Source organism: Lucilia sericata, unplaced genomic scaffold (genome assembly GCF_015586225.1).
Source record: "Lucilia sericata isolate MDLA Ls3-8-SP2 unplaced genomic scaffold, ASM1558622v1 Contig001310F_arrow, whole genome shotgun sequence".
Lineage (NCBI taxonomy): Eukaryota > Metazoa > Arthropoda > Insecta > Diptera > Calliphoridae > Lucilia > Lucilia sericata.
The window spans coordinates 48,108-66,682 of record NW_023995257.1 but is presented as its reverse complement, the minus strand read 5'-3'; the positions used below and the strand labels follow the sequence as shown (position 1 = coordinate 66,682).

Below are 18,575 nucleotides of genomic sequence, written 5' to 3'. Positions count from 1 at the left end.
CTAGAACAGAACTAGAACAGAACTAGAACAGAACTAGAACAGAACTAGAACAGAACTAGAACAGAACTAGAACAGAACTAGAACAGAACTAGAACAGAACTAGAACAGAACTAGAACAGAACTAGAACAGAACTAGAACAGAACTAGAACAGAACTAGAACAGAACTAGAACAGAACTAGAACAGAACTAGAACAGAACTAGAACAGAACTAGAACAGAACTAGAACAGAACTAGAACAGAACTAGAACAGAACTAGAACAGAACTAGAACAGAACTAGAACAGAACTAGAACAGAACTAGAACAGAACTAGAACAGAACTAGAACAGAACAGAACTAGAACAGAACTGGCGCTATTATAAAGTCTCAAATATGGCCTAAAAAAGGGTTGTTTCAATTATAACGACATGATGTCTGGAAAACATGATGTGATGAAGAAATTCTGAGGCCAAATTCAGATAGTCGCATTGTGTTATTAGAGATATTTTATAACTGCATTTAAACAGTTTCCAGTAGCAATTTTTAGCATGATTTCTCCAATAGCTTAATCTTTTTACTAATAATAATAACCCAAGAGGATTCTCTAATAATAATTACAAGTTCAAAGCTTTTTGACCTTATTACCCTAAGTAAAATAATTACATATCAAATTATCTAATTTAATTTATTAAAACAAATTAACCAAAAAAAAAAACAATTGTATTAAGCCACTTTTGGTTAATATTGTCCAAAAGAAAAATACAAAGAAAAAAAAAATATTTTAAATGTAACAATTTTGTCAATTTGTATATTTACAGATCCCCTGACAGCAATGATTACCGATCGCAACAAATTGAATTTTGTTACGATACAATGGTTGTGGTTTTTATGTCTCATATTGGTTGCATTTAGTAGCGGCAACACATGGATACATTATGCCCAGGCCACACAATCGCAGACGCCACAACAACAACAACAACAGCAGCAGCAATTGCAATCAACTTTACAACTGCAGCAACAACAACAACAACAAGAAGTAGTAGCAGTAGAGAGCAATGGACCAACAACAACAGCAGCAGTACAACAAAAACAACAAGATGTAACAGGTATGATGACGATGCCATAAGTTTTCATAGTCATACTCCATACTAGTAGATGCAAACATAGTTAGATATAGAGACTGAATGAAAAAAATTGTCTTAAAAAATTAAATAACCATTATTGGTCACAAAAAGAAAACCAAAAATCATCATCCAGAAAAACAGAGTCATAAATAAAAAAAATAATATTACAATTATTATGAGTGATTTAAATGGAGAGCAAAAAATATAAATAATATCGTAAAAATGATTGCAATTTTTATTGTTGTTAAAAACAAATCAAAAACAATTAAGCCGCCATAAACTCGCTAGACATGTCACATTGATTGACATTGACTGGGAAAGTGGGAATTTTTTCAGGTTCAACCGATTTAGTGAGTTTTTTTTATATTTAAGAAAATATTTTATAAACTTAATCTTAAATCTTTGAAAGTGTAAAATGTTCTAAATTTTTCACTACTTAATGTTTTGATTCAATACAAGAAACCGACATATTTCTTTGAATCTATTGCATGATCGGTTGTTAAGAAAAGGATTATTATATTGCCAACTAAATATTGAAAAACTTCACGTTCCGAAATCAAAATTTTTCAATCGGATCACATGTTTTGATTTAGACTACAAAGATCGCATTAATTCAGCAAAATGATATTAGTTTGCCAACTTACCTTGTATGAAAACTGTCAATTTAACCTTAGGATAAAATATAACCAGACATTGAGATAATGGGGGTTAATGTTGGTAACTTTTCGTAAGGTTAAAGCCTTAATTTCACGATCGCATTATAATCTCACACTAACCCATAACAAACTCAATCATTATATGTAGCTCTACTTGCAAATTTATAATTTAATCATATTTATGATGAAATTTTAATGATAATTGTAAATTATTTTCTAGTAATAATGTAAAATAAAAATACATAGAGATATTAACAAAACATTTGAAATTTTAATGCAATCAAAACAAATCCTATTAGAGAAATAGTTTTATTTTTGTTTTAAAATTTATATTTGATTTTGAAATCAAAAGTAGTAGAAAGTAGTTTTATTGTTTCTGCAATTATGCAAGGATTTCATCTTATGTGTGTTTTTTCAGAAAAAAAAACTGTCTATTTACTGTAAATATAACTGTGATTATAAGCACAAATAGAGTAACTCGAAAATTATAGATAGACAGACAGACAGACAGACAGACAGACAAATAGATAGATAGATAGATAGATAGATAGATAGACAGATAGATAGATAGATAGATAGATAGATAGATAGATAGATAGATAGATAGATAGATAGATAGATAGATAGACAGATAGATAGATAGATAGATAGATAGATAGATAGATAGATAGATAGATAGATAGATAGATAGATAGATAGATAGATAGATAGATAGATAGATAGATAGATAGATAGATAGATAGATAGATAGATAGATAGATAGATAGATAGATAGATAGATAGATAGATAGATAGATAGATAGATAGATAGATAGATAGATAGATAGATAGATAGATAGATAGATAGATAGATAGATAGATAGATAGATAGATAGATAGATAGATAGATAGATAGATAGATAGATAGATAGATAGATAGATAGATAGATAGATAGATAGATAGATAGATAGATAGATAGAAGATAGATAGATAGATAGATAGATAGATAGATTAGATAGATAGATAGATAGATAGATAGATAGATAGATAGATAGATAGATAGATAGATAGATAGATAGATAGATAGATAGATAGATAGATAGATAGTAGATAGATAGATAGATAGATAGATAGATAGATAGATAGATAGATAGATAGATAGATAGATAGATAGATAGATAGATAGATAGATAGATAGATAGATAGATAGATAGATAGATAGATAGATAGATAGATAGATAGATAGATAGATAGATAGATAGATAGATAGATAGATAGATAGATAGATAGATAGATAGATAGATAGATAGAATAGATAGATAGATAGATAGATAGATAGATAGATAGATAGATAGATAGATAGATAGATAGATAGATTAGATAGATAGATAGATAGATAGATAGATAGATAGATAGATAGATAGATAGATAGATAGATAGATAGATAGATAGATAGATAGATAGATAGATAGATAGATAGATAGATAGATAGATAGATAGATAGATAGATAGATAGATAGATAGATAGATAGATAGATAGATAGATAGATAGATAGATAGATAGATAGATAGATAGATAGATAGATAGATAGATAGATAGATAGATAGATAGATAGATAGATAGATAGATAGATAGATAGATAGATAGATAGATAGATAGATAGATAGATAGATAGATAGATAGATAGATAGATAGATAGATAGATAGATAGATAGATAGATAGATAGATAGATAGATAGATAGATAGATAGATAGATAGATAGATAGATAGATAGATAGATAGATAGATAGATAGATAGATAGATAGATAGATAGATAGATAGATAGATAGATAGATAGATAGATAGATAGATAGATAGATAGATAGATAGATAGATAGATAGATAGATAGATAGATAGATAGATAGATAGATAGATAGATAGATAGATAGATAGATAGATAGATAGATAGATAGATAGATAGATAGATAGATAGATAGATAGATAGATAGATAGATAGATAGATAGATAGATAGATAGATAGATAGATAGATAGATAGATAGATAGATAGATAGATAGATAGATAGATAGATAGATAGATAGATAGATAGATAGATAGATAGATAGATAGATAGATAGATAGATAGATAGATAGATAGATAGATAGATAGATAGATAGATAGATAGATAGATAGATAGATAGATAGATAGATAGATAGATAGATAGATAGATAGATAGATAGATAGATAGATAGATAGATAGATAGATAGATAGATAGATAGATAGATAGATAGATAGATAGATAGATAGATAGATAGATAGATAGATAGATAGATAGATAGATAGATAGATAGATAGATAGATAGATAGATAGATAGATAGATAGATAGATAGATAGATAGATAGATAGATAGATAGATAGATAGATAGATAGATAGATAGATAGATAGATAGATAGATAGATAGATAGATAGATAGATAGATAGATAGATAGATAGATAGATAGATAGATAGATAGATCAAATACGAAGAAATACACCTAGGCCTTCATCTGGCATGCTGTACGCTCCTTTACCTATGTCTCTGGTGTTAACCGAATCCCCAAACTGCGGTCTGACAGGACTGAACACTAACTAATAAAGTACCAGAGGCACACAACTCGAAAACAATATATTTGTTGGGAAAATATCTATATATCAATAAAAATTAATGTGTGTTAGTATGTTTGGACTTTATAGATAGCTAAACGGCTGGACCGATTTTTCTGAAATTGTTACAGTGCCTTTCCCATATGATTTAAATATTAAAGTTCGTTTATCTGAGAAAATATTGGAGATAGAATCTTAAAATTTGGCACAAAGTTCTTGAACATCCACGTGCATATTTAGGAAAAAAATGGTCGGACTTTCATAAGGGGGTCTTGGTATCTTCCATATGGATTGAATATAAAAATTCGTAGATCTGTGAAACTATTAGAGCTAAATTTTTTTAAGTGATCTTAAACGTATAACACTTGTAACCACAGATCTAATGATATTTATTAGTATGTGTGTGGTGTTTTTTTTTCTTCTTTAATTTGAACACTTTTCTTTAAATGTCCATCATAAGAAAGAAAAAAACCATAAACGAAATAATGTTCAATAGACAATAACACTTTGTTGTTTTAAACAATTTACAAACGACAATCTCATTGCCACAATCATAACTGTCATCAGTGACACACGCTGTTACATTATTACCATCACTTCGTCTCCACTTCATCATCATCACCATCACCATCATCATCTTGGTGGTAAACATTTTGAGCTTTTTTTTCCAATTTTTTCTACTTTTTTCTATTTGCTAACACACGTATAATCTCAATTTCTATGGCCATCAAGTTTTGAAAATGTTAACATGTTGCAAGTAGTGAACAATAAAAAAAAAAAAAAAAACAAACAAAACACAGTGCCTACTGCTGTGCCGACCTGTCTTGTTAGATTGTCATTTTAAAACATTTTTGTTTGAGTTCATTTGCAATTCTCAGGAGGATACACTTGTGATTTATTTTATACGTTTATATTTTCGTTTAAAATTTCATACAATAAGTTGTAATGCGATTGAAATGGAGAATGAATGATGTCTTGAGAGAATAAAAACATTTGTATTTAAGTTTTATATGTTTACGACAGATATTGGGGAAAGAAAAAGAGTTAATTGTTTTCAGTATTTCTGAAAGATCAATTTATGAGGAGGAATTTTATAAAAGAAAGTAAGTTTAATATAGGTATTTCATAAGTTATTATGGAATATTTTAAAAGGTTATATTATTTAGAAGTATCAAGATTTTGGAAGAAAAAGGCCAAAATTCGATGAAAACTGCTTAGATATAGCACGATCGGTATTAATTTGCCAACTTAATACAAATAACTTCCTATAAGGCTAATATCTTAATTTGACGATCACGTTGCGATATCTCACTATTTACGATCAAAAAAAATTTGATTCTCGTTGAAACAATTCCTTGATCGGAATTTTACGATCAGATCCTGATCATTAATAATCTAATGTTTTAAAAATTTTTACAAGATTCTTAAAAAAATTCCAATAATTGCAAAATTTGTTCTAATCGATTGCATGATCGGTTTACAACTTAATGAAATTAGTTTGCCAACTAAATGTAAATAACTTTTTGTAAGGCTAAAATCTTAATTTGACGATCGCGTTCCGATCTCTCCCTATTTATGACCAAATTCATAATTTTTCAAAATTTCTTTGAAACAATTGCCTGATGGGCTTTTTACTAAATGATATGATGTTAACAACTAAATTTTGATAAATTCACGACTTCACGATCATATCCAGATCATTAATAATCGATTGATTAAAAAAATCGAATTAATTGAAAATTTTATTTCAATCAACTGCATGATCGGTTTTCCACTTAATTAAATTAGTTTGCCAATTAAATGTATATAACTTCTTATAAGTTTTAAGTCTTAATTTGACGATCGAGCTCCGATCTCTCACCATTTACGACCATAATCAATATTTTTCAAAATTTTCTTGAAACAATTGCATGATCGGTTTCAAACTCAATGAAATTAGGTTGCCAAGTCAATGTAAATAACATCCTATAAGGCTAGTCTTAATTTGGCGATCACGTTCTGATCTCTCACTATTGACAATCAAGATCTAAATTTGATCGACTGTCTACTAAATATTGATAAATTCGTAATATTACGTCCATCGACAATCGAATGTTTTAAATTTTCTTCCATAACAATTTGTTCGGAACTTTATACTTTAAGGTCAAATTCAGTCTTATAGTTGATGATCGTATTTACCAATAGAAATATATATCAGGTCTCACAAGATACACAATTTGTTTGATCATTACTACTTTGAGGGCTTACTACCAATTCCTCTGGTGTCAGGAAATCAAAACTTGAAGTAGTTTTAAATTAACAACTAACTACAGCCTAGTGCTGTAATATTCTACTACTTTTGATTACTCAATACTACTCAATACTTTTCGTTTGGGTACTCAATACTACTCGATACTTTTAACGGTTTTATTTTAAATTAAAAACGAGGAATTTTTCCTTTTTTTAAGTAAAGTTAGACCAGACATCACACCTCTTTTGAGACATTTTATTTTTTTAGATAGCGTCGATAAATATTTGTAACTTTTTAACTATTATTGCAGTGTTTAAATTATTTTTACATTGATTTGATATTGCTAAGAGTTGCATTTCTAATAATGATATGGTCTATATTAGATTTTAGAGCTGTATTTTTTCACATCATAGCCGTTAAATTTAAATAAGTTAAATCCATATACAAGTCTGAAAGTATTGAGTAACTACTTTTTAGTATTGAGTACCCAAAAAATAGGGCAAATACTCGATACTCGATACCCACTACTCAATACTTTAACAGCACTACTACAGCCCTACATAATGAGAACTTGGACTTGTCCTGTTTTCTCGGGGCTGCTACCGGTAGGGAAGGGGTTTAGATAACTTTTGCAGGAAAGCTGTTTTCTCGGGGCTGTTACCGGTAGACAAGCGTTTTAGATAACTTTAGCAGGAAAAACTGTAATAATCCCTTCAATATTCTTACAAGGATCACCTCGATCGAAGATCTTCATCTTCGAAAATTGAAGATCTTATTAACGAATACGCACATGATTCCCTGGATCAATATTACAAAAAGTTAAAACAAAGCAAAATAATCAAACAAACTTACTTTACACAAAAATTAAGTTTTTATTTAAAAACTCCCAGCATTTATGACATTTGTTTACAAACATTGAAAAATTGTCTAACATAACAGACAGATCGTTTGTCTAGTAGTATTTGTATTAACAAAACATAAACAAACAAATATTTGTAAACAAGCTCCCGAGGTAAAAGACCTAAAACTTGAACTTATAATAAAAATTTAATGAAAATAAACTCTCATAGAAAAAATTTTTTTCAACAGAGTATACTAGTATAGAAAAAAAAAAGATTAAATGATCTTACTTACATAAATTCGTGAGCAACAAATAATAACTTTAGTTTAAAGTTGCCACATAATTAAAATGAAAAATTATTATACAGAAAAAACCAGGTGTAAAATTTTGTCATTCGAAAGCGATGGAAATCTCTATTAAAATATTTTTTCAAATTTAATTGTAATTACGAATGTCAAAATTTGAAACCTATTCTCATATTAATACTCAAATCTGGCAACAGTTTCTATAACAGCCGCAACAACTTTATGTGGTTTAAACAAAACGACAACAACAACAACAACATATTTCTTAGCCCAACAAGATCATGAATCAAAAAAACAACATATTGAATAAATTTTCATGTCTGTCTTAGAAGTTAAACAGGAAAAAATTACAAAAACAGCAACAAAATTAGACAAAAAATCACACAACAACTTTAAAAATATTGCAAAAAATAATTTTCGAAAACAAATGGATATTTCACAAACAACAAACACCAACAGAGAGGATCACAACAAAAAATCTATTTTGATGGTCAATCACTCAAAGATCACAACAACTACGACAAGAAAAAAAAAATTAAAAATAGAAAAATAAACAGGCAATACAGACAGACAGATAGATATGAACGTATAGAGATATAGACACATCAATAGTTTCAGTTACTTGGTCAGTCACTTAAAATACATACACTTTGTTATTATTTAAAGCCACATTTTACATGTGAATAACTGAATATGTGACTGACTGACTAGCCGGCTAAATGACTATTGACTGACAACATTATGTTGGAGCAGGTGGCACACAAATAGCAGTATGAATTTGTATACAAATATTTATAAAAGAAAACTAGTAAAAGTGTTATATTTGATGGGAGAAAATGATCAATACTCTCAATTGTCATATTTTCAGTTTTTTTCTCTTAAACGATCACTTTGCGATCATTTGTATTAATTTAAGTTTTCTTTCAGGAAAGCATTGATTGTTGATAGTCTGCTTGTTAACTCTTATTTTCTTAGGGGAAGTTATTGTTGTTTGATCGGTAACATTTCTTATAGAAATCTATCGATCACTTTAAGATCAATCCAATCCACATCTCCTTTTTGAAAAACTCAGTAAAAATGTATGTTCTTCGAGAGAAAATTATCGTCCTTGTCAATACTCTTATTTGTCTTATTTATATTATTTGATCACAAAAGATCACTTTCGATCATTTGAGTTTGGTTAAACACTCTTGCTCTAAAATGTCAGTGAAACATTTTCTTTAAAAAACTTTAATTTTTCTATTAAATTTCTATCTATTGTTGATTGATCGGTAATAGTTCTTATAGAAATGTATCGAACTTTTAATGATCAACTGAATCATCTTCTTTTTCTTTATAAAAAAAAAGAAAGTGATCGCTCTGATCAATGCTCTATTTTTTCTTCGGGAGAAAATGATCATATTGATCTATACTCTCAATTGTTATATTGTATATTATTTGATCACAAAAGATCACTTGCGATCATTTGAGTTAAGTTAAACTCTCTTGCTCTAAAGAGTGAAACTATTTTCTCAAAAGATATCTTTAATTTTCTTATGGGAATTTTCTCTCGGATAAAGGTAACTTTTCTTATAGAAATCTATCGATCACTTTAGGCTCAACTGAATACTCTACTTCTTCTTCTTTATAAAATCTATGTAAAATTTTATGTTCTTAGAGAGAAAATTATCGTACTAATCAATACACTCAACTGACAGATTTATATTTTTTATCATAGAAGATCACTTGCGATCATTTGATTTTAGTTAAACTCTATTGCTATAAAAGTAGTTGTGAAACGATTTCTTATAGAAATCTATCGATCGTTTCCGACACAGCTCAATCCTTTTTTATCATTTAAAAAAAATCAGTAAAATGTGATGTTCTTGAGGCGAAAATAATCTTTCTGATCAGTACTCTCAATTGTAACATTTTTATTTTTTCATTATAAAAGATCAATAGCGATCATTTGAGTTAACTTGAGCTCTGTTGGTCGAAAATATCAGTCAAACGAAGTAACATTTTTATGGGAATTTTGTGATCGTTAAAAGATCACTTTAGGCACATGCCAAGCTATCGTCTATAAAAAAAATTTATAAGTTAATAGTTTGATTTTCAGTGATCGTACAATTTTATAGAAATTTTCTAAAAGAACATTGTGCGAATAAAGTTTTTAACTAAGAACATTTTCATAACGTAGAGACATTCTCGCATTAACACTCCATTACTGTTATATGCTTTGTATAGGGTGGAGATCAGTATATCCTAAAATAAACTACCTTGATGTAAGCCGATTGTGGCATCAAAAAGGCGCAGCTATATGTCACGATCAATTCTTTATAAAAGTATTTAATGATACAAAATCCGAAATAATTTTAGTATTATTTTTGGATTTTCTGTGGGATATGAAAAAACAAGTCAAATTTAAAGACCCAGAGCTATGTTACAGATGGTAATGACGCATCATGATACCGTTAGACCTTCATACGTGTTATGAACGAAAGTTCCAAAAGCTAATTTAAAAAGCTGACCATTTCTTGTTTCTATTAATAAATCCTATTTCTTTGTAATTTAGATAATGCAGCGGTAAAACTATCTTTAGAAATCAAACTTTGCACAATGATTTCTACAACAATAACAGATAACCGCGATCACTAAATTTCACATCACACTAAGTCATTTGATCCTTACAAAATCGTTAAAATAAATTTAAATTATTTTTAAGTTCTCAAGCCTTCTGATCGTGAGACTTTAGCGTATTGCTTTCCAATACTTTTTAAGATCGATACGATCGATTAATTTATCATTATTTAGCATTACAAAATAAATATTATAATAGAATTTCTGTAAAATATAAGAAATCAAATTTATTTTTTTATTTTTCAAATTGAATTCTCTGCAATTATGTGTGACAAAGTTGCTTCCATCATCATTGTCATCTTACCCAATCGTTTAATATTAAAATGGAAAGCGATTTGTCTGGTTTTGGTAGCGAATAATTTATCAACTTTATGTATAGTTGTTGTAATTTTTTCTATGATTTAAAGAGTTTTAAACGTTGCACAGTGTATAAAATATTAAAAAGTTTGAGAATAATGAAAGAAATACTTATAACACAATTTGAAAAGCAATTGTGTCAAATGGTTTAAACAAAAAGCTAACGAACGAATATCTTCAGTTTCAGATAGAGTTCTTTTCATGATCATTTTACTCGAGAAAACCTTATCGATCGAAAGATTTTTCTATTTTGGAAATTTTTAATTAGCCATTGCGAGTTGTTTGTTTTAAACATCTAGATCTAATGCTCGAGATTCGTCTGTGTAAATAAGCTTCAAATATCGTATGAGATTTATCGTTTTAGAAAATTTTGATAGTGATTTTCCTTATAAGATAATCTTAAGAAAGATTGATGAGCGTCTGTATATTTTAGGAGAAAATAATGATCACGATCTTTCTGTTTAGAAGATCTTGAAGTAAAGACTAAGATTTTCTTGATTAGAAAATTTTGATCTAGCGATCGAGTTTCCTCAGAAAATCGTGTGCTATTGATTAGAATTGTGTTTTGAAGAAAATATTACACTTCTGATCGAGGTTTTCCAGTTGAGAAAGTCTTGCAGAGAAAATAATCAGCTAGAGATCAGTGATCGACATTTTATTAAGAAAATCCTGAGCTGAAAATTTTTCTGTTAAAAAAATCTTAAAATTTTTGATCGTGAGATGTTGAGAAAATGTTGAAATCTTTGATCGTACAATTATGTACTTATAAAGTTTTAATTTTTCATTTACTAAAGGTTGAGAATAAGAAACGATCGATTTTCTAAACTTTAAACAAAGAAAAATAAAGTTCATCATTCGCCATTGATTAACCATAATGTTTTCGCATTGAAAAGTTAGAGCTAACGATCGATTCGTGAAGGTCAGAGATAGTGGCACAGTTTCTGTTAAGAAAATATATTATTGATATTGAAACAAAATGTGTACCCATTTTCTCATTGTCTAGTTATATTTTATCGAAACGATAGATTGACAGTTTTTATACAAAAATGATCTACTGGTTAAACGATAACCGGAGGTTGAGACAACGGCCCTAAATGTAATGATCGAGTATTTCTTCGGTAGAGCTTTTTAAAGTTTCCGCTTATAAAAGTTTCAACTAACGATCAAGTGACCTTAAAGAAAGCCATTTCCTGTGGATGCCAGTAGCTCAAGCTTGATCTAATGATATTTAAAAACATGTTCGGTTTGGTTGTTTATTAATGTTAGAGGAAATGATCGATTTAACTTTGGAGAAGATCAAAGCTGGTGATACATTTCCAATTAAGTTCGGTTATAACTTAATCTTGAAGAAGATCGGAGCTAGTGACGTAGTTCCAGTTTAGAAAGTTTTGATAACAATGAAAAACGTTTAAACTAATGATCGAGTTTTTGTTCGGTAAAGCTTTTAGCCTTTAGGAAAGTTTAAGTTAGCGATCATGCAATGAAATTTAAAGCAAATTATACAGTTTCTATTTGAAAATATTGATCCAGTGACCCACTGCTTTTATATTGGAAAACGCTGAAACTAATAATAAAGTTTGCATTTAGTAAAGCTTCACCTTGCAATCGTTTTGGAATGCTTGTTCTAGCGATTAGATCTACTGATCAAGTTTCAGCTAAAGATCGACTTGAAGAAAGTCAGAGAAAGTGATACAGTTCGATCAATTTTAAAGTTTCTGCTTATGAAAGCTTCATCTAGCGATTAATTTGCTTAACCGTTAAAGAAGGCCAAAATAATAATTCAGATTTAACTTGAAAACCTTGATCGAATGGCTTAACATTGAAGATTACTAAAGTTAAGCTAGCAACAATGAAGAAATCCAAAACAATGATCCAGTTTCAATTTGAAACCATTGATCGAATGGCTCAACATTGAAGTTTGCTAAAGTTAAGCTTCCAACAATTAAGAAATCCAAAATAATGATCCAGTTTCAATTTGAAACCATTGATCGAAAGGCTCAACATTAAAGATTGCTCTTGGATAAGACAATCGATAAATTTCCTGTTTAGAAACTCTTCACTTAGTCACTAAGTTTCTTTTCGAAAAACTAATGATCAAGATTACATTACGAAAAACTTCATCTAGATCTTTCTATATAACAATTTCTCCGTTTAGGAGAATATTTGAATACCAAACCCACCATGACCTTTTATAAACTTTCATACAAAAACCAAAATTATTTAACACAACCTGTCTTCTAAAATTGCATTTTACATTAACACTGTTTAATTTACAACAATTACAATAACAACTGAAAATTAAATAAAAAAAATCCTTTGCTCAAGGCTACAATTATATGATCAAATTACTCTCTAAATGGAGCAAAGTTGTTAACGAAAATTTTGCTCTTGTAATCTTAAAAATGTCTAAATATTCAAGCAACTATTAAATCAGTATAATTTGTCTGAAAACCAGACACTCCTCAGACTATGGCCAGACATCATAGTGGTTGGTGTTCACTCATACAGAAGCCAACAACAGTAGTTTTTTTTTATAGCACTACAAGCAACAACAACATACATACACAGATACTTGAGTTAACTGTGTTAACTGTGCAGACTAGATAGATTTTATTTAGACAATCGTAGACGACTTGATGGTAAAGTAGTCATAGTCACAATCATATAACTACTACTAGCATCTGAGTAAGTAAGTGAGTGACTGACTGACTACTTGCTACAAAAAGTTGAAAAAAAAAACATACATACGTGAAGGTGGTTGGTGACGATTTTAGGTGATGGTGGTCATATGAGTAGTGTCGGCGGTGGTGGTGTTGTCTATGCCCAGGTTGTGGCAAACATTTGTTAACACTTTAACAAGTTATGATTTAAGATACAGAAAAAAACACTGTACACCAGTTGCAAGAAGGTGCACATATCATGCCACTTATACAACTGATTTAGCACGACACAACACAGCAGCATAACACCAGCTTAGACAGTCTAGTGGTAATAGGAGAAGAAATTAAAAAAAAAAAACTTAAATGAATTACAAAGTTTTAATATACCCTACAACAATTAAATACGTTTCGTCCTGATGTTGGTAACGCATAGAATTATTGGTCTTACACCCAGCTTAAAAAGTATCGTTTCAGATTCAGGTTATGTTCTTCCGTCAAATATCAAGTCGAAACTTTGAAAATACCTTAGCGAAGCTTGTGATAACCGGCCCCGAAATGGTCTTAATTATAACTATGATCAGTTGTGAACCGATCTTTACAAAATGGTTGAAGCTTACTTCCGAAAATCACTTACAAATGAAGGATCTTTTCCACCAAAAAAGAAACATATTTCCGTAGTTATTTTATCCTCAAGTTGACTTCGGTCTATGATTGAAACTTGTATCAGGTTTAGGGGTGCTGATGTCAAGCTAGTTAACGATATCAATCACATGATCGGTCATTCTCGAGGTCGACTTGACTTCCACAAGTGTAATGTTCAGTATTTTATACTCATACTCTACGATCTTCTCTTCCAAAAATAACCTTCTGTCTGTAGTAATTTTAGGCTTAAATATATGGTGTTCTGTCTAGCCAGTCTGACAACCCCGGTAACATTGCCGACTATCAAACCCAGGCTGTCCCTCTGGTTATCGTTAATATAGCTTCATCTCTTGTAGTTCACCAGTCTTTCTTGTGCAGTTCTCCGCCCTTTTGCGATTAGGATTTTCCACATTTAGCGGATTAGAGTTCATGAACAACTCATCGGCGGAGCAATGGCAAGTCAGGACTCATGGCTTGACAGTTTGGCTAACCGGATTACAGTGCAGATTACCTAACCCGGGGTGTCCGTCTGGTTAGTGTTAGTCACAGTAGTTTCAACGTCTAAAAAAGACGTGTTTATACGTCGCCCATCTATTTCGTTCAGTTTTCCACATTCAACAACTCTTTTTCGTTTTCATAGAGGTTTGATCCTTGCATACCTAAGTTCCAAATCTAAGTTGTCCTGCCATGTCAGTCTGGCTGACTATCGAACCAAGAGTGTCTGTCTGGTTAGTAGTGGTCTCAGTAGCTTCACTAGTATTCAGACATGAGACCTTCGTTTAACTAACCTCCCTACCACCTCCACCCTAGAAAAAGGCATATGACCGCTTTTCTCCTACCATTTCCATAAAGATAGGATGGAGGTAAACAGTTTATACCTCAGCTTTAGGTAAGAAAGAGTGCTACTCATCTAAAGTCAGACGCTGACCAGGATACCGATCACTATGAATCACACCCATCATCGATTTTTAGAAATTGATCCACAAAAATTCGAAATATAAAAATCGAATCGAACACTATGAGAAAGACTACATGCCCTTGAAATAGCGAACAAATACTACTAAGTCAATGTATCAGTAAAGCAGACACTGGTAGTGCTTAGTTGGATGATTAAGACTCTGCACCGTGTTCGATGACTAAATGAATGTTGCGTAATTGGCCTTAGCTCCGATGTAGGACCTAAATCTTTATACCACTGTAGGCTATCATATAGTCGTACTTTACCAAGACTTTACTTTCATACTAGTTTCATCTGCCATACAATCAAGATTTTGCTATAGGCCACCAATGTAAATTTGATGGCAATTATAACAATCATGTAATAATCATTGTAAAACACATGTCCAATAATTGTACATCTATACTCAATACAATATTTTGGAAAATATTTTTTAAATTGCATTATTTTCTTCAAAACTCTTTACAGTGCGCAACTTTTCGCCACGCATGGACTACAACAACAATGAATGGCGTCCAGTAGGACGTGGAGATCCCTTGAAAAATGATCCTACATTTGATTATAGTCCTCCCACCCTGGATCGTGTTAGATACTGGGCTGATTCGGATAAGGAAAAAGACAAAACGGAAGAGGTATCAGCAGCCTTAGTAGATGCAAAGCTAAAAAAGGCAAATCCGGGTAAAAACGAAATCTTATTATTGGGTGTTACAGGCGATAGAATGCGTGGTGGGGCACCGGTGCAGCAACATGTACCGCATGTGTTAAAGAATGCTAAGGGTGAAACGCCATTGTTACAACCAAAATACACTTCGATAAGACGCTCATATTATGCTCATCAATTGCCCACCCATTTGATGCCACCACCCATGCAACCAATGCAACCAGCTACACAGCAAAATCAGTTACCATCATCTTCTCAAATGCAGCAACATCAATCGCAACAACAGCAGTCACAATCTGCGGCACAGTCACATTCCCAGCATCATCAAGTATCAGCAATGCATATGGTAAAACCAGCTCATTCGGAATATCGTCATAATATGCCGGGACATTCTTATATGACCTCATCTCCCATGAGCTCTATGAGTGTTCATTCAAAACCCTATTATATGTCTACTGCCACACAACCTTGGATGCATACCACTAGTTCAGCTTCCAAGGGTGGGGCATCCACTTCGTCTTCTTCCGGCCATTCTCCCTTAATGATGTCTGGCAATTCTCATCGTTATTCACATCCCCAGACACATGATTCTCACCATCAAGAGTCTGTCAACTATGTAACCTATCACACTCGCCCTAGTCTAACGAGTACACCCTCCATTATGTTGGGCATGAATATTGCCAGCATGGGACATCATGAAATCTATTCTCCCAATTCGATTAGAGGTGCCTCTAGTGGTCATCATAAATCAACGTTGTCTAGCTCTAGGAAACCTTGGATACACGATTTATTACAAAAAGAATTCATCAAACCCGTAAAACCTACACAGAACCCCAATTCATATCATGTGGAAACTATTAAATCTTCACATATGGAGCCACAGCAGCATTTCGAACCGGTTATGCGACCACAAGGTATTAGCACTACCTATGCTCCAGTAACATTTGTAACACCTACTATGCCTAGCACCACTAGCACTACCCAAACTGTTTATATAACCAGTACTACCCAAAAACAAACTACTACAACTACACCTCCCTCTCCCATGTACAGTTCAACTCCATCAACGTATACAACTACCCATGCTCCCCGTACTACTACCACTTTAAGTCCAACCAGATTATTAATACCGAACACCAGTAATTTAGCTTATCGTCCAACTGTGGCACCCGTTAAAATGACTACCGACTCATTGTTCTCGCATTACAATCAACCGGAGAAACCACTACGCGGACCCATGTATTTGATTATTGAGGGTCATTCGAAGGTCAAAACTTATGGTAAAGATGAATTAGATCCTCATAAACCGAAAATTGTACCCGTTATACCGAAACGTGAACCAGTGGTAAGAAAGGCTGATCCCAATGAAAAGCGGGGTACACCAGAAACTTTCCAAGTTAAACATTTGCATACAAAAACCACGAAGCCTATGGAGACATCAGCTACAAAACCAACAACCACAAAACCAGCAGTAACAAAAGCTACAACTGCAAAACCTGCCGCCACAAAAGCTACCACTGCAAAACCATCGGCTACAAAAGCTACAACTGCTAAAGCAGCCGTTGCGAAAGCTACAACCACAAAACCACCTACCGCCACAAAAACTACCACCAAGCAACCTGCAATGAAAACTACTACCACTACTACCGTAAAGCCTAAAACTACCGTCAAAACCACAACAACTACAAAACCAACACCTAAGAAAGTAATAACATCTACAACAACCACAACTACCAAACCTACAACAACCAAACCTGCTCCCAAAATAAGCCTTACAACTACGGCCATCCCAGCAAAACCTAAATTTGAAAAAATCGACAGCAAAGAAGTCAAAAATTCCGCTAAGAACGAGTTAAAAATGTCTGCCAAACTTACAAATCCCAATGCTTTAGAAGCTCCACAAAAACCCAGTCAAACCTTAATTAACGAACCTCCCACGGGTATGCAAGGACTTTTAAGCTTTTTAGACTCTTCTCTTGATAGCATTTTTAAAGAAGAACCCATAGCTGATAACGCTCCTAAAATGGAAATTAAGGATAGCACAACCAAACTAAAGCCTATAGCAATGAAACCCAGCAGTCCTCAACAAATCGAGGCCAGAGTTAGCACAAAATTGGAAGCGATAAAAGCAGAAGACTATGAGGATTATGTAGATGATAACTATTTCCAAATGACTACCGAGTATATACCACGTGAAACTCGACAAGTTTTTGACTACGATCAATTACCCGAATCGAGAATAAACCTTAAAGATGATGCCAATTTCGGAGATTTCTTAGAACAAATTGATGATGAAGATGATTTGTCGACTTTTAATTTCGATGATGAATACGAAGATGAAGATGAGGAGGAAGTTGAGGGTCAAAAGCCTACAGCTGTAAATTCCTCCAATAAACCGCACAATCTCATAAAACGTATTGATTCCCTAGTTAGCAGCAGTGTAGAAGATGACTTTGATGATCTTTCCTCTTTAGTTGATGGCGATGATGAAGACGCTTTATCCGATTTGGCTAGAAATCAACCACGACAACAACAACAACCCCAGGCTAAAAAAGCGTAACACTAAACTTGTAAAATTTTTGGCGAAAACGAAAACAACTATTTTTAGTTTTATTTTTAAAGTTAATAATCTATAGTTTAAAAGTATTTTTTTATACTGTTCTATACCAAATCTTAAAATATCTTTGAAATCTTTTTTATTTCTTTTTGCACAAGTTGTAGTATTTTTTTTTTATAATTTATTTTTTGTATTGTTGTAATTGTATATAAAACAGCTTTATTTTGCAAGAGAAATCAAGTAGTAACAGATGCAGAAAAATCCTCTGAAGAGTCGTTTAAATTTAAGTTAAAATACCATCACGTTTATTTTTGTGATTGTTTATTTATTTTAGAATTTAAGTGTAAATTATTGAATAAAAATTATTTATTAAATAA

The 18,575-nt window shown here is 31.6% G+C and overlaps 1 protein-coding gene across 1 annotated transcript in view; it reads left to right on the top strand.

The window, feature by feature from the left end:
• Nucleotides 1–18,575, top strand: part of LOC119610933 (flocculation protein FLO11) — a 31,780-nt gene extending 13,205 nt beyond the window's left edge. Inside the window, exons 2-3 of the mRNA XM_037966357.1 lie at nucleotides 797–1,084; nucleotides 15,449–18,575. Coding sequence (XP_037822285.1) covers nucleotides 811–1,084; nucleotides 15,449–18,201 — 3,027 coding nt within the window. The 5' untranslated portion in view covers nucleotides 797–810 and the 3' untranslated portion in view covers nucleotides 18,202–18,575. The remainder of the gene's footprint in view (nucleotides 1–796; nucleotides 1,085–15,448) is intronic.